The sequence below is a fragment of the Drosophila pseudoobscura genome, chromosome 4 (genome assembly GCF_009870125.1).
Source record: "Drosophila pseudoobscura strain MV-25-SWS-2005 chromosome 4, UCI_Dpse_MV25, whole genome shotgun sequence".
Taxonomy (NCBI): domain Eukaryota; kingdom Metazoa; phylum Arthropoda; class Insecta; order Diptera; family Drosophilidae; genus Drosophila; species Drosophila pseudoobscura.
In genome coordinates this window covers 4,665,661-4,690,931 of record NC_046681.1, presented here as the reverse complement: position 1 = coordinate 4,690,931, position 25,271 = coordinate 4,665,661, and the positions used below count along the sequence as shown (strand labels likewise).

The following is a 25,271-nucleotide window of genomic DNA, read 5'->3' as shown; positions in this document are numbered from 1 at the left end:
AGAACAAATCAGATCCAGTTGACCCGAAATTATATTCACTTTGAGGGAAGTCCCGTCCAAAAGCTGGCTAACTGAATTGCAGAACAGGTTTGACATTGAAATTATCCGAATTATGATACTCAGATGATCTTACCAGTGGTCAGAGCGGGTTTCATGAAGTCGTTACTAAGCCTATCGAAGACAAAGTTGCTGGAACCCTCGAATTGGAGATTATCGCTGAGATTTAGGGCAATTCTGACTGGACCATTCATTATCTGGGCCTCACGAAGTTCTGTGCTCTCTTCAGATCGATCCATAAAGTTGTACAAACCTATTCTCTGAGCTGCTATTAGCCGCTGCACTATGAACATCTGGTTAGACGCATCGCTCCAGAGATTCCTTCTCATCAAATGAGCAACTTGGAGGGAAGCTGCATGGATTTTCTTATACATCTGTTCATCAACCGCACCGATTCTGAGAAGTATTCGGCCCCAGGACATTACCGAGTGCAGGGGGGAGATCCAAGGACTGACCAAGTTAACAGAGATCAGTTGGAAACAGATCTGCCCACGATTTTGTCCATCCTGCAGCTGGAGAGCAAATTCTGCCGCCACCTTGGCCCCGTAGCTCTGACCGAAGATGTGCAGGGGAACCTTCTGGAATGCCCTGTGTCTGCCATAGAAACCTTTCATAAAGCTGACCAGATCGCTTCCCAGTTCCCTGTTGTTCTCCGGGAATTTCGTATGCTCCTCCAAATAGCTGAAGCCAGTGCCCAGCGGCTGGTCAATGAAGAGTACGTTGAAGTGTTTTACCCAAGTCGAGTCACGCATCCGACTGTCCAAATCGATGGGACCCACTTCGGCTAGATTTCCATACGATGTGGAGGCTGAACCGGGACCGCCTTGTAGCCAGATGATCAGCGGTCGGTCAGCACAGCTCGGAACATCCCCATCTTTTGTGTAGAACAGCCAGTAGAACATGTGTCCTCCGGGCCTGACCTCGATCACGATTGAATGATTGCCATAAAGCACATACCATCGGACCTCCATGTGAAACTGGCCAACAAGAAGACGATGCAGCTCAGAGCTCTGCTCATCGTGAACTGAAATCGTTCATCTAAACTTTTGGCCACATTTGGACAAAGTTTGGCCACAGTTTGACCAAGTTATTACAAAATTATCGCGTTTCGATAATTGCACTAACACGGTTTCTATGAATATTTCGATTGTGTAATGGGCTTTTTATACCCGATACTCAAAATGAGTATTGGGGTATATTAGATTTGTGGTGAAAATGGATGTGTGTAACGTCCAGAAGGAATCGTTTCCGACCTCATAAAGTATATATATTCTTGATCAGCATCAATAGCCGAGTCGATTGAGCCCTGTCTGTCCGTCCGTCTATCCGTCCGTCCGTCTGTCCGTCCGCATCAGCGCCTAGTGCTCAAAGACTATAAGAGCTAGAGCAACGGCGTTTTATATCCGGACTTCTGTAATATGTCACTGCTAAAAGTATATTTCAAAACTTTGCACCGCCCACTTCCGCCCCCACAAAGGGCGAAAATCTGTGGCATCCACAAATTCAAAGATACGAGAAAACTGAAAACGCAGGATCGTAGAAGATGATTATATGTTCTAGAGTGTAATATCTGAACCAGATCGTATAATTATTATAGCCAGAATCAAGAGAACAATTTCATTCTTTCTCGCTCTGTCTCTCTCTAAAACACAGGTTTCATGGTCTGTTTTGCCAATTGCAAAATATGAGTTCAACGATCTCAGAACCTGTAAGAGCCAGAGCAACCAAATTTGGTATCCACACTCCCAATATATCGGACCGAGACGAGTTGGTTTCAAAATTTCGCCACACCCCCTTCCGGCCCCACAAGGGATGAAAATCTGGGGATATTCACAAATCTCAGAGACTATTAAGGCTAGAGTAACCAAATTTGGTATCCGCACTCCTGTAAGATCTCACTATAAAACGTATATCGCAAAATTTCGCCCCACCCCCGTTCCGCACCCACAAAGGACGAAAATCTGTTGCATCCACAATATTGCAGATTCAAGAAAACTAAAAACGGAGAATCATAGATAATGACCATATCTATCCGGTTGCTTAATCTGTCATATCATATTATGTTTATAGCCAACAGGAACAAATCTATTTGCAGTGGCTACGCAGCGCCCGACGTCACGCTCAGACTGATTTTCTGCCTCTCTCGCACGAACTCTTTCTCGTGTAGTTTAATATTAGCGGCGTCTGCCGGAGGAGAGCCATACTGACTAAGTATCGGGTATAAATGTAGAGGTGCGGTCTCCGCAGCAATTCACAACTTTCCCCCTCGTTCTATTTACTCTATAGGAGCGATCCGACTCGGATCGTATTTGATGTGTCGGTTTCTGTTTTGCTTTAGCTTGAACTTATGTTTTAACAACAATCTATTTATCACTTTGGGAGCGTTTAAGCGCAAATATATAAATATTGATATAACCCAAAGAAAAATTGAAAAAATGGTTCCGCTGCGAACCAAACTGACTTTTTATGATAAATCGGGAATACTCAAAATGAGTATAGGGGTATATCCGATTTGTGGTACAAGTGGATGTGAGTAACGTCCAGAAGAAAGCGTATCCGACCCCATAAAGTATATATATTCGGTATAAAAAGAACGGTCGTATTTCGAGCAACGAAGTTTTGATAAACGGCTGCACCTTAACCGTTTGCCATTCGATTTTTACAAACGATACCTTAGACGACGCCCAATTTATTTAGCTATGCCATACGAGCAAGGTATGAATTTATTTTGATTTTTCCTGAGGTTTGGAATTTGAAAGCTTAATATTTTCATGACGACAAGCGTAAGCTACAAAGTATTAAAAAAGGATTTATAGCTGAATTTATCTGCTTTGCAGAATTGTAAATATTAAAAAAAAAAAAATTATTAAACATTTTGAAGGCCCCATATCTATCATAAAAAGCCGGTTTATTTCACAGCGGAAATGTGGTGGTGCATAGAGTTATTTATACGTATAGAATGTCTAGCCACACACGCCCAGAGCCAGCTGGGGTCAACAAACAAACCACATTTTGGCACAAAACATTCAGTTTAGAGTCTGGTTAATATATGACCCGACTTGATAAGCGCTTTCCTTCTGCCAGATAACTTTTCCAGACTGCCTTGAAAACTGGAACCAGTAAACAAGCGAAAACTCTTCTACAATCTATCTTCCATCTTTTGTTATCAGACAATACCCTACCATGTTGTTTTTGCAATGGAAAAGTTTTCAATATGCAAAAGCTTCACCTACACTTTCTCACTCTGTCTCTCTCTCTCTTTCTCTTTCTATGTATCTCTCTCCCTCTCTGTGTCTGTCTATGTCCAGGTGTTTTATGGAGAAAAATATTTTCATACATTAAAGTTTTACGGAAAAGACAACAAGAATAGGAGTAGCCAACAGAAACTATGTGTCCTTGGTTCTTGGAGTCTTGTGACTTATGGAGAGTTACTAAAGGAAAAGGTACGCCATCTTGTTAAGTTTGTGTGCATTAGGTGTGACAGAGACCAACAAACATTGAAAGAGAGCGAACGAGGTGCCGGTGAAATATCTGGCAACACTTACAGGCATCCCGCAAGAGTAGGTGGCTCCGCTTTAATATTGCAAAGACAATTCATTTCTCAAATGGTCGGGCAAAAAATAGATATAAATGCATGTACGATTATATACGACATGTGCCTGGCTATTTAGGTGCTAGGATCCTGTTTGCCACCCTGTCTACGGAGCACACTCCGCTCCGCTCCTGTTAACTGAAACTAAACAGTACAAGCACGGCTGTCAACAACTGTAACATTTACCGCATGTCGTCCAGCTCGGCGCTGCATGACAGGACATGTTGTGGCTACTCGGGGCACCACACACAACTGGCATCCTTCGTCTCTCCTGCCTCGGTCCTCGTTTCATGGCAGTGATAATGCGTGTGTTCGTATGGTCGTATGGCCCTTTCCCTGGCCCTGGCCCTGGCCTGACTCAACTCCCAAAAAGGAGGACATACAGCAACACCGCTTGTCTAGCTTAATTGTTTAAATGCATTCTAAATTAGTTTGGGCTAAAATAAATGCTGGACCCTCCAAGACGTACTTGAATTACACAACAACCCAGAGGTCTAGTGGAGGATAATGAAGAGATTGCCATTTGATGGTTAACAAATTTTAATATTAATTTTTGAATGGAAAGTAAATTTCCATATCTCATTCCCACAGGAAAGTGGCAGTGCGAAGGTTTTGAAAAAGTCTGAAAAAGGCGGAAATTTCTGCAATCTGTCCCGAGATAACTAAGGTAAGTTCTCTTCATCTCCAGTGAAAGTATTCTTGACTTTTCTTTCAGTATTCCAGTATTCGCATAAGGGCTATGCGTGCAGCCTGGAGCAGTGGCGGAACGCCATCTGTGGCCCTCGCAAAGAAAGATGGAACAAACGGAGGACAGGGCCAGAGTCTCGACTACCGTTACCGCTCTCGTTAGTTAATCCGGGAACTACACTACAAGCGAGCGTTGAACTCTAGAAGAGACAAGCAAGCCTGTTGTTTAACGACCCGTCCAGTGAGTGAGGGCACATACAAAATACACACATTTAGACACTCAGATATTGCTGTTGTTGCTGTAGCCAGTTAGAAGCAGATACATACAAACATACATACACACATATCTTCTTGTATTCGTAGAACACTTGCAATCAGTTGTGCTAAAACTCTTCATATCAATACATACATAGATGCAAGCTGATCTAATTATTTATTACTGCTCTCCAGGAGAGAACGCTGAATGGTTGATTAGATCGAACCTAATTATATTCTCTTGTCTTGAATGTCTGCTTTTGGAATGGATATATTCGTTCTAGTGCAGTAGTATCTAAATCTGATATCTTCTAATATATACAATTCTTGTCTCACAAGCTTTGTTGCTAAACTCCTCCGAAATGGCTCGACCAATTTTCGTGAAATTTGGTGTGCTTATCGGTTAGGTGTGCGCATCGGCCAACATCTATTTTTTATCCCGATCAGACCACTCTTCGGGTACCTATGTCCCTTTTTTTTGGAAGGTCTTTGTTGCTAAACTCATCCGAAATTGCTATGCGCCAATCTGAGCCAATAAAACTTCGCTAATAGGGACGGACAGACGGACGGACGGACAGACAGACAGAGCTCAATCGACTCGGCTATTGATGCTGATCAAGAATGTATATACTTTATGGGGTCGGAAACGATGAATTCTGGACGTTACACACATCCACTTTAACCACAAATCTAATATACCCCAATACTTATTTTGAGTATCGGGTATAATTATCTTTGAATCATTTTGTAAAATAAACGCAGTTCATGCTTTCACGTACGTTTGTGTAAGATATTAAAAATACACTGTATTCTTAACCTATGGCTAACGAAAGCCAAAATTACTATACACATTTCGAATTTTTAAGTCTTGCTCTATACTGAATATACTTCAGAGTGTGAAACAATCATCAACCAGACAACAAGGGTTCGTTCGGACACTGATTGCTTGATTGAGCACTTGAGGGAGTAGCAAACCTCAAACCACACAGAGATATATATGTATAAGAGATAATCGAAGTATAGTTCTCTTGTAGAGCCAGTTTGGAGTCGATACGGCTCTATGGTCACGACTTTGGTTACTACGGTTCTATGCCCTTAGCGGCAGCGGCTTTTCTTTAAAAATTGGCCACGCCACCATCACTGAGAGCTTCCAATCTCCCAGTCCTAGCACCTCGTCGGGAGGCATAAGTTCGCTCTTGGCTGAATTCATAAATTAGAATTTGCATGCGATTGCAATATATGAATATGTGTATGTATTTGCTTGCTCTCTCGGTGTCGGTATATCAGTCTTTCTCTCTCCACTTGCGCCGGTTCTGCCGCTTTGAGCACGCAATTTATGGGATCAAAAAAATAACCGAAAATAGAAGAACAAAATATGTTTTTACCAATTTCTGGACGATTATCAAGAAAAATGAAAAAGTATGTTGGCCCAATTTTCAAAGTTTCTCTTCGTCGTTTTTGACCAATAAATTCTATAATTTATTGGCAGCAAATATCCTTATTTGCGATAGCAGCTGCAGCAAATATTTAATCAAAACGCTTCAGTTTAAAGGGAGCAAAAATGTTCGCTGGAAAACAAACAGAAAATTATTTGACAAACGACAGCCCCGACAGTACGCGGCTCCAGAAAAAGTGTGTGCCCTTAGGGGGCGCGGGGCGGACAGTGAAGTGTATTATCACCTCAAATATATGTAATAAAGTGCCGGAGAGGCCTCTGACACAAAGCAGATACTCCTCGCCCTCTCCACTCACTCCGATATACACACAGACAATGGCAAACATGACACAAAACGGTTGGGAAAAAGAATAGGTAGCATATGACAATGGGGGAGCAGCTTGAACCCAATCCCGAAACCGAACCAAAGCCCCAGCCTAAAGCCAGACCAGAACAAAGGCAAAAGCCAATGAAGTTATCATTGTGTGCCAGACAAGCGAACAGACGGCGCTTGGGGAGACGGCGGCACATACAAATAAATAAATTACACTTGGGCAGGAAATTCATCTACTTAGTCCCCGCAGGTGGATGACGCTATAGCCGATGTCAGTAACATATGTATGTATTAAAAGTTGAACTTGGAGATTATAAAGAAACAAAAACATGGTTTTTTGTGGGCCTTTTCGAAGGAGTACTGATACGAGATGCATGTACTTTGGTACAATAAGTTTTTATACCCGATACTCAAACTGAGTATTGGGGTATATTAGATTTGTGGTAAAAGTGGATGTGTGTAACGTCCAGAAGGAATCGTTTCCGACCCCGTAAAGTATATATATTCTTGATCAGCATCAATAGCCGAGTCGATTGAACCATGTCTGTCTGTGCTCAAAGACTATAAGAGCTAGAGCAACGATGTTTTGGATCCAGACTTCTGTGATATGTCACTGCCACAAGAATATTTCATAGTTTGATGCTCAATAGCAACATTGAGTCACAGCATAATTTTATAATTCAAGTAGACCATGTCTACAATTTCAAAAACTGTCAGACGTAGTACATTCCACACTTCACGAGAAGTATCGATAGAATAGGAAGCGGAAATCTAAACTATGTCGAAGCCAACAAGCATCAAGGACGCACTGTCCCGCTGGGAGGAGAAAAATAAACAGGAGGCCATTAGCGCCACTGATATTGGACTGCAATTCCAGTATCCGCCGATAGAGAAAATGGATCCTACCCTGAGCACTCTGGTGGCGTGCAACCGCCTGAGTCTGTCCTCGAACATGATCGAGAAGATCAGCGGGATATCGGGCATGAAGAATCTGAGGGTGTTGAGCCTGGCCCGCAACAATCTGAAGAACATCAGCGGCATCGAGTCACTGGGCGAAACCCTGGAAGAGCTCTGGGTCAGCTACAACATAATCGAAAAGATCAAGCCGCTGGAGTCGATGAAGGCTCTGCAGGTGTTCTACATTTCCCACAATCTCATCAAGGACTGGGTCGAGTTCATGCGCATTGCCGTCCCCCCGAATCTCACCGAGATCACGTTCACTGGCAATATTATCAGTGAGAACATGGAGCCGGCTGCCTTTGTAGCCGAGGCTATCCGTCGCTTGCCCAATCTGAAGAAACTAGACGGCGAACCAGTCATTCGCTAAAGACGCTTAAGGCCTCCGATGCCCAAGTGAGTGCTACATTTTCTGTGAGTCTAATTGTGAATCAATTCAACTTTTTTGCAGGAAAAGCGGTCCCAATATCGACATGGACAGAAAAAAACACATAAACAAAGAACAGAAACAGAAACAGTACAGAACACGGAGCACGGTATCCCACAAATAAGCAATGCAATCGAAAATAAAAGAGAGAACAATGTCTAACCCTTTGACCTAAGCCTGAATGTTTAAGCCGAATCTCCTCCGCCTTGTAACGCCCACAAAACAAGGCCAACGTCAGGGACCACACCACCACTGATAGCCTCTGTGTGTTGGGCATTTGTGCCAAACCATTTTTGCATTCAATTTCTTATGCTTTACAATTGAGAAGCAATGCGAGAATTTTCCAATTTTCAATGCACTTCTGCTGTAGCTGCTGATGAGCTCCATTGTTTTGCCAGCCTCCATTGATGCGTCCAAGCGAAAGGGCTTTTCTATACCCTTTTCTCCATACCCGTTGAGGGTATCTCTACTCTACTCGCTTTACTCTCATTAGCTATTTTGAAGTATTTTCTTGATTAGAAACGAGTTTCATGTAGGCGGTTCGCTCGTTCTTTTAACTGATTTCCTTGAGGAAATCGCACATTTCCTATGAGTTTGGTAGAGTGTTATTTTCATCATCATACTTGAAGTGATTCTACCGATTTTACCGAGCAAGAGAGAGACCAGGGCAAGTTCCATTTATTCAAGCTCCGGTGTACGGCATTGTTGTCTGAATATTTCCAAGTCGAAAAAGTAATGTGCCCATGGCTTTTCCTGCAACCTGCATCAAGGGGGCGTGGCCTGTAAGTTTACAGACTTTTCAGATTAAAGAGGGGGCAGAACGAGAACAGCAGTTGCTGTAATGAATTCAGTTCGAAGTTGTTGAGTTTTTATTAAATAAATAATTCAGAGTATTGGTTTTATTCAAATGCAGCAAGCATAGGCCACATAATCCATCAGCAAATAACAATAAATTTTTGATACCCAAACATAAAACCACAGATAAAAGTTCCCAAAAAGTGAAAACAATCGAAGACTCAGAAGTCGACTTGGATTTCCCTTCCGTCTGCCGTCTGCCGAACTCGTATTTATTTTCTGTGCATAAATAATCAACAAACACTGTGGAGGGAGATGGTGGACAGGGACAGACCGCCAGACAGATAGAGATTTTTGGCAAGCAAGCGACTAAACAAAATATATGAGAATGTGAGTTTTTCGTCTGCCAACCCAAAAGACACGAGATAAAAACGTTGAACAAAATCATAAAAACAGCAGCCAGGCAAAACCCAGCCAAAACACAAACCAAACCGAATCAGCCCAATTGCCAGAAACCAAAGTTTAATGATACTTTTATGTCTTTTCGATTTAACAACTTTTCTACTCGTACTATTGTTGTTGGTGGCGGTGGTGCTGCTGCTGCTGGTGCTGTTGTTATTTGATAAACAACAATATTAATGTAAACATGAAGGCCTGGCAATAGTTCGACGTTTTGGCAGACAAACAGCAAACGAGACAATTGTACAATTGAATGCACACAAAAATATTTTCGGCCAGGCGCAGACTAAACGGTTGGCTGATTAGGCCAGCAGCCGAAAAAGAGAGAGAAAGAAAGAGAGAGATTGAAATGGATTTTGAACTTAAAGTGCATCGTCATTTAAAAGGTCTCAGTTCCTAAATCGTAATATGAACCAGAGAGATAACATCAAATTTAGGGTATCATTAATTAAGTTAAAGGTTTCTTGATATCAATATATTCGATAGTACTATGAAAAGAGTACGACTATTAACTATCCCCGTATAGATGTACTTATGCAACAGACCTGAAGAATGGAATCAATGCAGTCCACTTGAAGGATGAGCTTACTTTCTTAGCGTCGGTCTTAGTTATAATTACGTTAGAGTTTCCTATAAGACGATGAATCTGCAAGACTTCAACAGTACTAGCAGGGCTCGAGGCTGGTTCTTGTTGGATTTTTTTTTGTTATTCCTTCTCATGGGATGGACTGATTCACTGATGTAATCGTTGCTATCAATGTTTCGTTATATTGGCCAAAGGCTTGCAAGATGTGATTTATATTAGAAAAATATATATGTAGATGCATTATAGTTTAAAAGAGAAATACATACATATGTTTTAATATGTTTGTCTACACAGATATCTTTGAATTCTAGAAAGACTTTGGATCCAGCTAATACTCGGATATCCAACAGATCCAACAGATACGAAATACGATCCAAAGAATGTAATTTTTCAGACTGACCGCAAGGGCAATGCACCCGATTGCTTGCCAGATAAATGGCGTCAAAGAGACCGATTAAAAAGGATCTACATATGTTTTGTTGAATTTCCTTAATAATTTTAGTTTTAATTGGACTCAATAGTTTTCATTTATTTTTTGAAGTAACAAATTCCCAAGAAAGTCTTTAATACGAGACTCGTACTAACATTTACATTATATATTGTATATTAAGAGCCGTTCTCCACATGTTCTCTTAGATTTAAAAAAATATTTTATTGCACAAATCTAAATGCCAAATGCCGAAGGGGTTGGAGTGGATGTGTTTGCGAAAGCTTATACCAAATTTACGTTACAAGTTTGTGCGGCCAGCCCCGGCTCTGGTTGTTCTTGTCCTTGTCGTTGGCAACTCTGGCCATGACAACCCCGAACCGAACTACAGCACTCGACTGCCCCAACTGTACTACCCAGCTGTACGGTACCCAGTACCACCCATGTGTGTGGGGAGTGGAGTGTGCTGGCGGGCTAGAAACTTGGAGTGGTTTTGCGCTATGGTTGCGCAATCGTCTGTGTTTGTGCTTCGGTTCTTGTGTCCGTGTCCGTGCTCTGGCCTGCTCTTGGGCTTGTTTTTTTACGTTTTGTTCACTTGCTGTGGTCAACGGTTGTGTCGGTGTTGCCAAAGTGTTGCCATATATTCTAAATATGTTGGTAAGCCCCTCCTGCTAGCCAGTTTCTTGGGAGTGGGGCTCGAGCTCGGGTTCGACTGAAAATTGCAAAACGTAAAAGTGGCCACAACGACAGTTAAACGCAAAACGGTCGAAAAAGCCACTTGGCAAACTAAACGCGTGATTTATGCCTCACCGATGATAAGAGAGAGAAAGGGTTAGAAAAGCAGGTGCAAAAAAACGAAGAGTGGAAATGGATATATGTAGATAAAGGTGTAGTCTCAGTGTCAGGCTGTTTTGAGGCGAAACGAGCTACGAAATGGTCAACGAAAAACAACTATTAATTCGTAGGTTTACTTACATTTAATTCTAGACAGACCAATTCAATATATTTGATATATTCCAGGGTATCCAAATCTTTTCATAGTTTCCGCAAGTAAATGCTCCTTCAAGGAAACCCACATACTTTCATTTGGTTTCCACACTCTGTTAGACACTTATAAATCTACACCAAGGTTACTTTGCTGGCAGTGGCATATCTTTAAGATACTTTAAGCCCAGCCATAGACACATGAAAGAGAGTGGCTCTGCCGATCTCTGGCATACGATTCCACATTCACATCTTGCGTCTGTCAAAGGAGCATAAATCTATTCAAAGTCTTTACGAAAAATCCAGACAAATGCCAGAGATTACAAAAAGATTTTGGGCAACATGATGCATGGGGCCTCTATTCTTTGAGCGGTAACATGTATGTGTGTGTGTGTGTGTGTGTGTGTGTGTCTATCCCGCACCACAAATGTAACCGGCCAACACATACAAAAACAATTAAAGCCTGATTAATAGTTGCAGCCAACAGTCGCTGGAGGTCCTACCTTTCGCCAAGTACACTCTCCCAACTGGCTCCGAGCCGTCCTGCCGCTGAGGCTGACTGAGGCTGAGTTATGACTTTTGCTGGCACTCGGCTCGGCCTGTTTAGCATACTTTTAGGCCTCAGACATTGTGGGCCCACTCTCTATTTCTCTCTCTTTTTCCCAGGTTTTGTGATGGGAGGCTCTCTCTCGCGCATAACTCAAATTGTTGTTAATTTCACAATGTTAACCCTTAAACCAAAATAGCGTCAGAGGCATAACATAAATTCATTTGCTCTCCCTACTCTCTCTCTCTTATTCTCACTCTCCATCTCCACGCACTCTGCACATCTCCATCTCCATCCCCATCTCCATCTGCATTCCACTACGGCAACATAGTATAAATCATTAAATTTTAATGCTTCCCAGGAGATCAATGAACATGACCGCAAATTATACTGAAGCGTGCTTTCAGGCGCATAAAAAGATTTCCCTGCATAAAATGCATTTCATTCAAACAAAAAAAAGGAGGAATAATAAAAAACTTTTTGGTTTGGAGTTGCATTTTGTGCGGGTGTCTGTATCTGTATCTCTGGCTCCGTCCATCGCAAAAGGGCAACAGCTCTTTAAACAGATGCAAAAAAATATAATTCGAAATGATAATATACTGGATGACTGACTGTCTAGACTTTAAGCGTTAACAGACGTGGAAAAAATATAATTTATCTAAAGTTTAAACGGAAAACATTTAAGCTTCTAATATACGAAGAAAAAATAATACATTTTTTAAAAATGTATTCTTTTATATTTGCTCAAAAAAACCTTAGACTAGAATTTGATGCAGATAGACAATAACCTCATGTTTTTATTGAATTAAATAATTGTGATAGTAGGATAAAATATATACCTTTGTATGTACATATATCTGTATAATTTCAAACGATATTTATATACAAATCTTTGTATAATTAGCAAAAATAATAAGCCCAAAATAACCTTCATAAGAGATTGCTGTTATATGTGTATATCAATTTATTAGATAGATAGATCTTTAAAAAAGTGTCATAAGAATGTTGATATGTATCTGCAAGTAGCTTGAATGGGGGTATCATGAGGAAGTATTACTATGTACTATGCATATCAGAATATCATTCAACGCGTGGCGTAACGTGTGACCCGGTCGCTGGGGCTTATATCGTGCTGCTGACGGTTCTCCGAGTACAAGTCGGCAATATCTAAATTCATTGGTTCTTCCTAATGATTTGATAGGAGCGACATGACCGATTGGATCACTTTTTGTACAGTAAGGTACAGAAAGGGTCCTCCTGTATATCCAAGCATAGGAAACCGTTGTTCTTTTGATGCGGATAGTTCTTTTGAAATTTTAAATCTAATTGAAAGTGGCCTCGCTGATGGGTGTGCCTGTAGTGCCGAGAATGGTGGCCAACCAGTGGCTGATGGCGTCCAGAACGATATTCATTTCTTTCATTTTTCGGTTCAGACGAAGGGAGGCTGCCCCGACCCGACGTGGAGATAGAGACAGCCGTTGCCCCTGCCCCAGGTCTCCGTTCTGTATCGCTTCAGCTGTGGCGATATGTTGAAGTGCACCGTCGACTGTAGACCTTGGTCGAAGTATCCGATAAACTTCAGGGTAGCGCGCTTTGTAGCAGCACTGGCAGCACGACGGTTAGTGATTTGTCGAAGAGGCATGATCTGGAAGACAGTAGAAGCTCGGAAGCTCTTGTATTGGGAGAGCATCATCGCTTACCTTTTGGTTTTTGTCCGAAGAGATTTTGAGGAGGAATCCCTTGTCACAAATAATTACATTAACATAGCGTGCTCTTACTCATGATTATAATACTCAGAGTAACAGAACGGCCTAGAATGGATCGTTTGTCAGCTACTATAAAATGCAAGGCAGTCTTTTCAGAATTTCGTAATGATATATGTATCACGGGGTATAGCGGAAGTCTCTAGAGATATTAGGCTAACCGTGTTCGACCACGGGCAGAGTGTCCCCTGCATTAAACACTACCTCATCTCTTTCGAGTTATCCCTCTGCAGATGAGTTCGGTTCTTTCGGTCGAACATATTTAATTATATTTAATCTGAAAATTCTACTAAAATTTAAGTTTGTAAAATCCAGTTGGACTTCCTTCAGCAAATGGCAGTATAAACTGCACTTCCGGCGCCTTAAAGCATGCACTACAAGATGCTACATGGCAAACAAACTCAAACATACACACAACGAGAGAGAGCACTCACACTTGTATAGTAAATCAAAAAGTTCTGGAGTGCCAAATAGAGGCGGGCGCATGGCACCCTCCCAGTCGGCCTCCACTTGTAGATACTTATTCCGACTGCATCTGCCAGACCCGCCACGCCCTCTTGCAGGAAGGCACTAGGCACTTCCACCAGCGCATTTGACATGAGAAATCATAAACAAGTTGTGCAAACTTCTGCTCGCTCGCATACATAAAACTCCATTTTGCAACAGGAAGTCGCTGACACACACACACACACACACACATACATATACACGTACACCCATACAGATGTTGCTGAAAATGTATAAATTAAAATTTTCGCATCGCGCGGCGGCCACCGAAAAGATGCGGCAAGGTTAGAAGGGGGTAGAGGAAGGGGAAGGGCCATAGGGGCAGAGGAATGCAGATTTCTGCATTTGGCTGCGGGACAGGGAGATAAAGAGAGGACGAGAGGAAATCCTGACTGACGTAGGGTGAGGGTATTCAGAGTAATTCTCTTCGTGGACTGTAAAGGAACTTCGAACTATATAAAATAAATAGGAAAATCAAAACCAAAAATCAAGAGGAAATATTTTTGAACAATAAATAAATATAATGTATTCAACAAACGTTGTTAGATTTTAGATAACCTTGGAAATAGTCTCACTGTTTTTTAAACTGGATCCCAAATAATTAGTTTTGTGAAATACATGATTCAAAACGTTTCCTTGAGATCATATCGGTATTATTTAAGAGTTATGTTTTCTTTTGCTTAGTTAATTAACTATTTTTGCAGCTATTTGTGCTTTTGAGAGCATCTCCGAGCCATCAGCATCAGCCAGCATTTCCTATTTCCTTAATTTTCATTTTGTGTTTGCTTTTCCATGTGTTTGACCAGAGTTGAGTGTGTGTTTGTGTCTTGCTTTTCCTCCTTACATAAATAGTTTTTCATATTTAAATATTAAAGTTTTTGCTTGGTTCGGTTCTTCATCATCTTGGGCAGGACTTGGCTGCTCCCTACCGATCCCCAAAGTCCGCTGCCCCACCATTAGCAACTTGTGCTATGTTTTCTGCATAACAATTAACTTCCGCTTTAAGATGGGGCGGAAGGGGCTCACAATCCTTCTGCTGCCGTATGGCGTATGTTTAATTTCCGGCATTGCGTATACTCCTTGTATACGGCATTCATGAGCGGCATTTAATTTCACACAATTTCGGATTAATTTCGAGAGGTTTTCTAAGCCTTCTCGAGGCAGCCTCTCTTTCGCAATCCAGAACTATTATTAATACTGTGATTAATTGTTGTGTCTCAGGAGCTGGCAAAAAGGACAATTTATTTTCACTGACAACAAAGTGTCACCGAGCTGATAAAGAGTCTGAAATTCGTCTTAGCCTGTGTCAATTTGATATTCTGGGCAAAGGCTTGGCCAATATTTGGATTTGGTTCTCATGGCATCAAAGCAAACACAGATCAAGAACAACCCGAACAGAGCAGGGGCCCAAAGGGGCAGGAAGATGGTTTGTCTGACAATTTGAGAATTGTGAATCTGCAGAATGCAGGCGATGGCGACGGCGAAGCCGATGGCAGCTGCTTACCACACAAATCTCTAGCAATAACAATCTTTCGGGTTATAAAATTCAATTATGCATATTCCCAGACACACGTGATACCAATGCAAACAGTATCCCTCGCACAGATACTCATACCAGTACACCACACATCTGTAGCTGTAGCTGTATGGAAACACTCATTCTACGAGTATCTAGCTCTGCCTTTGCTGGAAATCTTGTTTGCTCATTCTCCGCCTTGCGGCTCGCCTGTGTGATTAGTGGGCGAGCAGTTTGATTTGCTTTGGCCATCGAGCTTGGTCCTGTTCCGCACTTGATTTGCTTGGACATTCACTTAAGTAGTTTTCATAGCTTAGTCAAAAGGACGCCGTCCCTGCCGTCCGGACGGCAGGTTTTGAAGTAGCGAATATTATTCCACTCGTGGCTGACAGAAAGTGTTTCCATGAAATCTACCAAATTGAGGGAATGAGGCAAGGCGATAGGTATGAGAAATGGATATACATTCAACAAAAAGTCTTATCTTGATTTATCTACGTAAAATGAAAGGAAAGTAGATCAATTCTGAGTGGGTCTTTGAAGTAATGTGGTTCGGACATTACAAAATTCTTCGCTCAAGTGATTTTCGTTTCAAAGCAAGGAGATATATATGTAAGAAAAATACTCTACTTTTCATAGTTGCTTTATTATCACTAGACTCTAAGTCGGAATTACAGTTTTAATTCTTATCTCATATATGTATGTAATGTTCAATCCATCATACAGAACTCCTCTGAAATCGTATTCCGCCATCAAACACCCACTTTTCCCGTTTTTCAAACACTTAACAAATTGTTTTTCTTTCGGACTTTTCCGCTGCCTCGTTCTGATTGCTTTTTATTACCCGCTTTGTCATCTGGTTGCGGGCACCCAACCGCCTACTTCCTTGTCGCCGGGCTGTTGTGCAACTTCCTGTTTCCGCTTTTTCCCTCCCTTTTTCCTCCCCCTCCCGTACTCTTCCCTTACGCGCTTCGCTGATGTGTAAATTAATGTCATTTTGGGCGCGAGATTTTTTTTTGTGGTGTTTTGCTTTGGTTTTAATAATTCTTTTTCTGTTTTTTTGGGTTCAGGGCTTCCTGCCATTTGCTTCTGTGGCCTGATTGAATTTTTATGATGCCTTGCCTTGGTTTGGTGCTTTGCATATTGTTTAGCATTCCTCTTTTCCTGTTTTTTTTTTTTTTTTTTTGTTTTGGCTGGTGTGCGAGCGGATGCAGAAAACATAATTAAGGTGATTCTATGCAGACCTCTCCCTCTGGCACTCGATATTATTATCTGTGTTCTCTACTCTTCTGCTGCTTTAATTGTTTTTAATTAATTTTTTATGATTAAGCGCTGGGCCAAGCATTGGTCCCGAGGCATTGGCACGTGGTAATTGGTGTAGGCGAACCCCAGAAAGAAGGCAGCTGATATTTTTCTGCCTTCTTCTGAGCCTCTCGGGCTGTTCCGGTGATTATTTTGTTGGAGGTGGTACTCGTACTCTTTTTTTCGTTTACACCGCTTTCGACTCATGTTAATTGCAAAACTTTTCTGTGGCTCTCCCAAAAAATAAAACAAAAAAAAAAAAACTATCCGGGCAGGCGGGTCCACGCCCACGGCAGCCCTTAACACTTATTTTGATTGTTGTTGGGCACTCGAAAAACAATGAAATGAAATTTGTATACTAAAGTTTTACTACAGACACAGCACACACAGAACACCCGGAATGCCCAGAACAGGGCGTATATCTGCAGCAGCAGCCGCAACAGCACAAAACTCATTTAGTTAGCATAACAAAAGGCCAAGTCGAAGCTGTAGCTGAAGCTGGAGGTGAAGTTGGGGAGCGGGGCAAGAACTTAATAACCCACTACCAAACACACTAATTTGCACTTGAGCCTAATAATGAGTGTGCTGACGAGTGCCCGAGTAGAGAGATGAGTGGCTCCGTAGAGAGATCTCGAGGAGGATTGGACTGAGGCGACTGAGGCGACTGCGGCGGAGGGTGCTTTATCAAGTGCTTTGGTCTGTCTAGAAGTGGGCTCTACCAATCCTCTCTCTCTCTCTCTCTCTCTTTCTGCTCGAGTGTGTGTGTGTGTATGTGTGGACTAATTTCTAATTTGAATGCTGATTTATGCAGTTTCAACGGGCATTGCTAATATGGTTCTCTCAATGGGGGTATAAGGTTTTTGTTTTCCTGAGCTTAGCTCCAGATAGGAGCCTGAACAAGAACTTGTTGCTGCTGCTGCTGCTGCTGCTAGAACTAATTAAATTCCCACGCAAAAATGACACATAACAACAGCAACAACAGCAGAGCTTTTCAGGTTCCACCTTTGCGAATGGTTTCAACCCTTCAGAGCCATCAGATTTTGGGCTTAGCGGTGAAATTAAATGATGTACAAGCGAGTGACGTTGAAGGTTAATCTCCACTGCGGTCGTTTCTATTAAATGTCTGTTCGGGAATAAAAATAAAAATTATTAAAAAACCAAGGCAGCCCAGACCGAGCCCAAAAAAGAGGACAGAGTGCGGATGACGGCCGAGGCCCCATAATAACCATAAGCCTTCAGGAATTAGTTGCATTTTCATCATTTTCATTTCGTTTCGGTTCGCATTCTACTCTTAGGATTTCTAAAATGAAATGAAAGCGAAATGTGTTTTGTGGTTGGTTGAAAATGAAAAGGATACGGCTCAGCTCAGGTTCCCTTCTTGGTTATTCTCTTTTCTTTCCCCTACTTCCCTCTACGGTGCCCTTTTGTTGGCTCGATGCTGCTCCTGCTGCTGATGCTGGCGCTGCTTACGCTGCTGGCAGCAAAGATTTTCATGGCTAAATGAGATGGTTTTTGTGGTCGGATGAACTAAGAAATATTCTGATAAGGGGCAGTATGAAGGGGAGGCTAAGGCATGAACCTGACAGCTGTTGGCCTGGAAAAGTGGAATGTCAAAGGGCCAACCAGATATGCAGACGGGTCCAACAGCGCAAGCTGATGAAAAGTGAAACTTTTTAAAGCGAGAATAGTTCGGTCATACGTACGAGTATACATAGTTTAAGGTGTGGCTTTAAGATTACCAAGAACTAATCGGTGTCGGTGTTTTTTTCGGCTGAATTGGGGATCTAAAATATGAGTGAATATTTCTTTGGTCGAGAACTCTACCTCTAAAAGCTAGGGATAATTATAGCCACAACCTCAGGATACTTACCCTTTTCTGGGATCCCTGATCACTGTAGTGTCTACCAAGCGGAGGTCATGTCAACCAAGGAAGCTCTGCAGATCTTTTAATGAGATCTCTTCTCCAGCAATTTGCTATCAGCCTTATATGGGTCCCGGGCCACCAATACATTGAGGGTAACAGTATAGCAGACGAGTTGGCCACTTCTGGTCCTACAATCCCCCATCTCCTAATAGCCCCGATGTCGTATAACTCGGCAAACATGGTCGACCATAGACAGGAAGAGCACCTCTGTGCTCTGCAAACTTGGCATAAAGAGGTGCAGCGCAGTCCTACGTTCCCTCACATGTCATTGGTTAGTAGGCGCCCACGCAAAAGGGATGGGTGCCGCATATAAGGACTTTTCCCGAAATTGCGGAGACGAAGAATAGCAAGGGACGGTGGAACACAAGATCGGCTTCTGTCCAGCTCTCAGCAGAAGAAGGCTACAATATTTGGATTCGCCCTCCTAAACCGGCATTTCAGCAATGTCTACGCTGTACCCAAAGAAGATCGCAAGCTTTGTAAGAGCATTTGGATTGGGCCGAAACCGCCCCAAGTGTGACGTCCTGTAGAGCCTGGCAGCCGCCTCTACCTACCCTAACCGAAGTACATGACAATGATATAAATTCTAATTAGTATGGTCTTTTGCTTCAAATAAGACGAATCGGATTACATTTGGTTTTTACTACTCCTATACTAGAGAGCTACAAAATACACGAGATTTCAGAGTGCGGCTCTTTTATTGTCTTATTATTTTTAAGCGAAACTCCAAACTGAAAGGCCAATACTTCACCTTCATTAGCATCCGAAACTGATGGCTGTCAAAGCAGTTTTCCTTTACTTCCTTTCCTTGCTTCACTCCGCCCCAACTTCGAACTCATCCTAGATCCTGGGAAGCAACAATTTATCCAGAAAATTTTCGCCAAGCGGCAGAAAGTATTCTGCTTTTTCTTGGGAAACTAAACAAGCTCAACAACTATTTTAATGATAAGTTTTCCATGCAATGCCCAAACAAAGTGCAATTAAAAGTTTTGCGCAAGTCCAAAAATTTCGCCGACTGAAGCACTCCACTACCACTACCCGACGGCCCTCGATCTATTTGGTTAGTTAATGCACATTTAAATATTTATAAATATTTTTGGAAGGCGGGCGAAACGAACGAATAGCTGGTGCGATTGTTGGTGCGTGGAACCGCCGAGTGCAACCGCTGGAACCAGCGAACCGCAGAACGGGGCGGCAGCAGCAGGGATTTCGTAGAGACACGACAGGACATGTTGTTGCGCCGCGTCGCGTCGCGTGGCGTCTCTCCCCTGTGTGAATGCTTTTGTACTTTGCACTGCAATTTAGCAAATCGATTTGTTTTGCCTTGCCGCCTGTCCACCGCTAGTGCCGCCGCCATTCGATTTTTATGGCTTTCAAAAAGCCAGCAGACCCCAACAAATGACCCCGTCCAATGCGAACCACTCTGCCATCTCGCTCGCCCGCGATATGCAATCCAATAAAAAGCGCATGCGGCTGCCTACACGGCCAAAGTCCTGGCCATAAAAAATCGCTAAACGGCAATAATAAAGCTGGCGATGGCAATAAAAACTCGGATAGAGTGAATATTTTGTGTGACAACAGCGAAGGAGTTGTACTCTTTCCTGCGGAAAGCTGACTTTGATAATGTGGCTTTCGAATGAGCTTACTAATCCTTCTCAACTGTTTTTTACATCTCTACATTTCAATGTTCCGTTCTTTGGGTACCGGAAGGACTTGGTTTCTTGAATTGCACGAAATGTAAATGTGGACAGTACAGAGTGTTTGAAGAAGCTAAGCAACTGCTGGCGAAAGAACGGCTTCGATTGATTTTGTATCTTCTCGTTTTATACTGTTTGTTCCTCTGTTGGCTGGGAGATCCTTTCCCGATTTAGCCGGCTCAAATTCACTTGTTGTAAGCGTTGCCTCAAATTGAAACCTACGAACCTTGCTGAAGGATATAAAAGAGACAGTAAAACCCGGGGCATCCGTGGCCCTGGCGGTGACCGGGCAATGTTGAAATTTAAAGCGCCTTCAGACACGTACGCTTTGAAAAGTTTCGTCCTGACCCCCACCATTGGATGTAGATCAAACGGCATTAATGCGTTGGCTGGCTGTCTGCTCGGTGCTGAGAGGCGGTGCTCTAAGGTAGGGACTGTTTAGCACATTAGCGGTAACAATTTTAAGCTAATTTCGCATGTGAAACAGGTAGGAAGCGCATACGCGATGGTTTTTCACCCGTTTTCGGGGGAGCAAACGACTCGCGCAATTATTTCTCGACTATTTTATTTGATTGTGTGTGTGTGTGTATCTGTGTGAGGATACGTGGCTGGCATTTAGTTCGTTTGATCAAAGCCTCGGCATACCAATCAAACAAATTGAATTGAGATCGATTTTTGCTTGGGAACATTTTCAGTTTAGCTAAACGTTTGCAGTCTTTGGGAAAGTGTAGGTCAACAGAAATATATATTAGGATGAATATAGTGTACAATTGAGATATAAAAACATTCATTGGGTAAATCAAACGTCAATTGCTCTAAAATTTTCAAGTGTACCGAAGTCTGTTAATAGCGCAACCTTCAGGTTGATCCATTCGTCCAGTCATAATTGATAGCAAAAAGCAGCCAAAGAAATTATACTCAAAGGCGCAGTGCTGTCGTTCTTTGCAAAATATGAAAAAGGACAGAACTTAGTCAAACCATGGCCCACATTGCGGATGACATGCACCACATTGACTAACCTCATTCAGCGGACATTACTCATGTCCCACGCGCCTGTTCATATTTGCCATTTGTCGTGCCACATTCCGAGGCAGCAGCCAGAGCCGGAGCCGCAGCCGTGTTGATCATTGTCATTGCTTGGCCCAAATGCACAGTGCGCATTAATCAGAGAAGGAATCTGCTCCATCTTCTGGCAGCAAATTAGTTAAAAGCCAAATGCAAATGCCGCGCAGCAGCAGAGGAACGGTGCAGGCTGGGAAGAGATAGTTAACAAACTGACAGCTGACTTGCCTAATTAGAAGCCAAGTGAAATAAAAATATTACACATACGCCATGCATGCCATGTTTCACTTTTTAATTTACGCCCCGGCTGTGGCTATAGATGGGATAGTGGCAAGGGAAGAGGAAAGGAAGAGAAAGGGGTAGCTCGACTCGACTCTTGGCTGCATTTCAATTGACATGGCGAACGGCAGCGGGAAAAAATACTGTCGCTTGTTGCTGCCGCAGATGTTCTTGCTGCTGTTGTAATGCGCATTCGAAATGAGCACACGCATAAGAATTGGGGCCACATTAATACACACACACAAATACACGCCCGAAGTGGGTGGAGTGATAAGGGGTAGGCGGTAGGGGTAGGGGGAATGTTAATTTAGAGCCCCATCCAAAAACAGCAAAATGCAGATCCAAATGTGCATGCAAGAGTCCTGAGCCGAGCGCAGGCGACCATGCCAAACCGAGCCTGGGGAGCTGCCCGTTCAGAATCAGAACCAGAACCCAGGCCGGGATGGGCCGCGCCGGGCCAGGCCCCAAACTCGAAACTAAAACTGCAAGCCAAACCAACCACGAAAACCTGCCATGCAGGATGCTAGATGCTGGTTGTTGGATGTTGAATGCTCCATCCTATATGTTGGCTCTGACAAAGCCCCATGCCCTCTCATCCAGCTGGAGGCCTCATCAGCATCATCGTCAGCCTCGTCAGCGTCATCATTATGGGCAGCGCTGCTGTAACTCTTTTCAAATAATAATTAACAATTTATTCCCCAAACAGAGCAGAGCGCACGCTCCCACTCCCACCACCATACCACCGCCATACCACACATAGGGACACGCACATTGGAGTGTGTGAATGATGCTGTCAACGTTAGTCATATCATTAGAGGCAACGTGTTGCTAGCTTTTTGAGGCTTTTCAGGGAGAGCGAGAGCTTGAGGGAAATCATGCCTGCCAATGATGCACTGCAAGAAAATTTCTAAGAATCTCTGACACATTTTACTATGGGATTCAATTGTAACTAAATTAGATCTGAGATCTTCAGTACAGAGGAAGACCATTAGTCCCAGACTAAATGAAGTTGTTAACTGACTTTTGCCAGACGGTTCGATGATTTTGTCAGGTGTAAGAAATATATTTACACTGACATGCCTGCCACTGCCACACTCGTGCACTGCTGTCTCTACGAGTATACGTACTCGTATTCCAGCAGGCGTTTCTTTCGTGTGTTTTTTTCAGCTATCGTGGCTGACATTTTGTTTGTAGGCGCTCAAAAGTACGAAACTATATTTGTGTTTTTGCGGTTTCCCTTTGTATTTGTGCACTGCACACATCAACACACCAACACACACACACATACACTGGAACACTGACAGACTGCCATTGAGTAGAGTCAAATGCATGTGCAGAACATTCCACATCATGTCAAGCGGAAGTGAGTGTCTTTCATTTTTGTTTTCCCTCACCCTCAGCCAGCGCACTCAGCCTCTGCCCGGCCTCAGCCAGGCCGCCACGGATCCTTCCCTCCCTATGCATCCCTATCCGTCCCTGGCTGTTTCTCTAGCCCTCCATGTTTGTTCTTTATTCCGCCGCTCTTATGGCTGGGACGCTTACTGTTAATTAAAAATGGGCGCCAAGGAGCAGGCAAGGCAAGGCAGGCACGGGAAGAGGCAGAGTGTGAGAGCGAGGGCGAGGCCGCGGCCGCACAGGGCATCGCTGGGCTGGGGCTGGCAGCAACAGTAGCGCCAGATGAACGCATCGTATGAGTATTTTAATTAGTTTGCATAATTATGTTCGCTCCCTGGCCCATGCCCTCACACACCACCGCCCACCTATAGACCCTTGGTGGCCACAACACAAAGTTACAAATTCCTTTTCATTCTTTTCATTTCCTGCCGCCAGAGGAGCTCCCTCTCCAGATTCGTTTTATGAAGGTTTAACAACTTTTTGATACAAATTTGGCTGCCTTTCTTTTCGCCTGCATGCCTATGCCGGCCTGCATCTGCGAGTTTTCGTTGATTTTTGTAGTCCAAGGACACTGCATTGTGGGCGTCAATTTTTTGGCAGATGTGAGAGTTTGAGGGGCTGTAAAACCTCGCCTTTTATTGGTAAAGCCATTGAAATTTGTGATCAGTCAAATAGTCAGTGCCCGAACGAAACCTAGCTGCTAGATTCATGATTGTTTGACACTCTGGAATATTTAGTGCGACACTCGACTTGTAAAACATCAAACCGAAAAACATGATTAAAAAAATTCCAAATTCTACGTTAGTTAGGTTAGGTTAGGTTAGGTTAGGTTAGGTTAAGAATAAAGTGTATTTTTAATATCTAACGTACGAGTAAGCATAAATTGAGATTATACACGATATTCAAGACAGGAAAATATAATTAATGTGGATCTATTCAACCTGTCAGCGCCCTTTACTATAGAGCAGGTTGGGAAATCAATTCAGAATTAAATCAAAATAATATTTAGATCATCTCGCATCTATGTAACAAAGTATGTTTTGATACGAAGAGTTTTAGCACAACTGATTGAAAGTGCCACGAAGAAAAGAAGAGATGTGTGTATATCTGCTTATGGAAAATAATCTCAGCCTACAATAGTGGGCGAAGGAGGAATTGTCATAGTCTCAAACCTTGGACGACGTACACATCATGCAACTTGTCATAGTATCCGTTTAAATCTAACGCGTCATTTGAAGCTGAAGTTGTTGATCAACCCGGCTTCTATACTATATTAAGCTATGTATAAGGTAACGGCACCAAATTCACCATCGAGCGGGCGCTTTGTTACACCACATAACAAAGATCATATTTTCCTTCAGATCTTTTTCGTTCGTGATTAGACAATTGAACCAGATAAGCGCTGTGCACTGAACGTGAAATGATAGAACGATTTTAAAATCTTCTGCATGGCATAATGAATTAGACAGATTGTTCAAAACCGCATTGGATAGAATGCATTCCGATGGCCAGAGCAGACAAAAGACCCGCTGGAGGCCATGGAAGACAATTCCATGCTCCAACTATCAATGAAATCCCAGTAGTATTTGTTGACGAGAATGTGAAATCTCGCGATATTGTTCTCAGGTGCCTCGAGATGGTGGACAATTGCAACGCGTGTACGAGATTCTTCGGTTGTATCGTGTTGTGGAGAGGATGGATATCACTTCAATATAAAGATGGTCAATCCAACGACAGGTTGGTTTACAAGCCATCCCTTCTTGGACATTACAATATATCCGTGTTTTATTATAGCTCTGGAGTTGTTGCTCTGAATTGCTGCAAAACAATTAAGAGATTGCCTTAAGCAAATCTTGTTAATTTTTGGTATTCACTTTCAAAAGCATATGAGTGGTTTTCTTTTATTTTTTTGTGGTGAAAAATTAAACAAGAGGGTACTTTTTTAAAATAAAGTTCAGATAACCTTTCGACAACTCCTGCAAGTGATTAATTAAGTCTCTTATCGCCAACCATCTTGGCCGTACTTTATTAAAGCTCTGCAGAGTTTTTCAGCTGTGCAACGACAATTTAATTTGCCATGAATACCCGTTCCCATATTGTCTGATTTCCTCTCATAGATAAACAAATAAATTAAGCGCTCATTTTTTGTATGTATATTTTTAGCAAATTTTTTCTGCACTGAGAAGTGCACAAAAGCTATGAATAAGGGGGTTTCTGTAATCGGCCTGGTGGCATATTTAATAATTTCAATGGCCCGCACATTTGATATAGGAAATCTTTATAATGC

General features: G+C 42.6%; 2 protein-coding genes and 1 long non-coding RNA gene across 5 annotated transcripts; 2 read left to right on the top strand and 1 right to left on the bottom strand.

The window, feature by feature from the left end:
- Nucleotides 1–119: 119 nt before the first annotated feature.
- LOC6902674 (retinoid-inducible serine carboxypeptidase-like) lies at nt 120–1,028 on the bottom strand. Its single transcript, XM_033379715.1, has one exon. It carries the CDS (start codon nt 1,026–1,028, stop codon nt 120–122), a length of 909 nt encoding a protein of 302 aa, XP_033235606.1.
- A 6,030-nt stretch (nt 1,029–7,058) lies between these two features.
- LOC4816478 (dynein light chain 1, axonemal) lies at nt 7,059–7,919 on the top strand. The gene is made up of 2 exons (XM_001356149.4): nt 7,059–7,713; nt 7,769–7,919. The coding sequence occupies exon 1, from the start codon at nt 7,139–7,141 to the stop codon at nt 7,685–7,687; it is 549 nt and encodes a 182-aa protein (XP_001356185.1). The 5' UTR covers nt 7,059–7,138; the 3' UTR covers nt 7,688–7,713; nt 7,769–7,919.
- Nucleotides 7,920–22,761: 14,842 nt separating this feature from the next.
- On the top strand, nt 22,762–25,041 carry LOC26532218 (uncharacterized). 3 transcript variants are annotated; one of them, XR_004469485.1, is made up of 4 exons: nt 22,762–22,952; nt 23,933–24,273; nt 24,329–24,721; nt 24,779–25,041. It is a non-coding gene; the product is annotated as an uncharacterized lncRNA (long non-coding RNA). The 3 variants fall into 3 exon arrangements; XR_001451424.2 differs by having other exon boundaries at nt 22,764–22,952; nt 24,346–24,721; nt 24,779–24,975; XR_004469484.1 differs by lacking the exon at nt 22,762–22,952 and adding an exon at nt 23,816–23,856 and having other exon boundaries at nt 24,346–24,721; nt 24,779–24,975.
- Nucleotides 25,042–25,271: the final 230 nt, after the last annotated feature.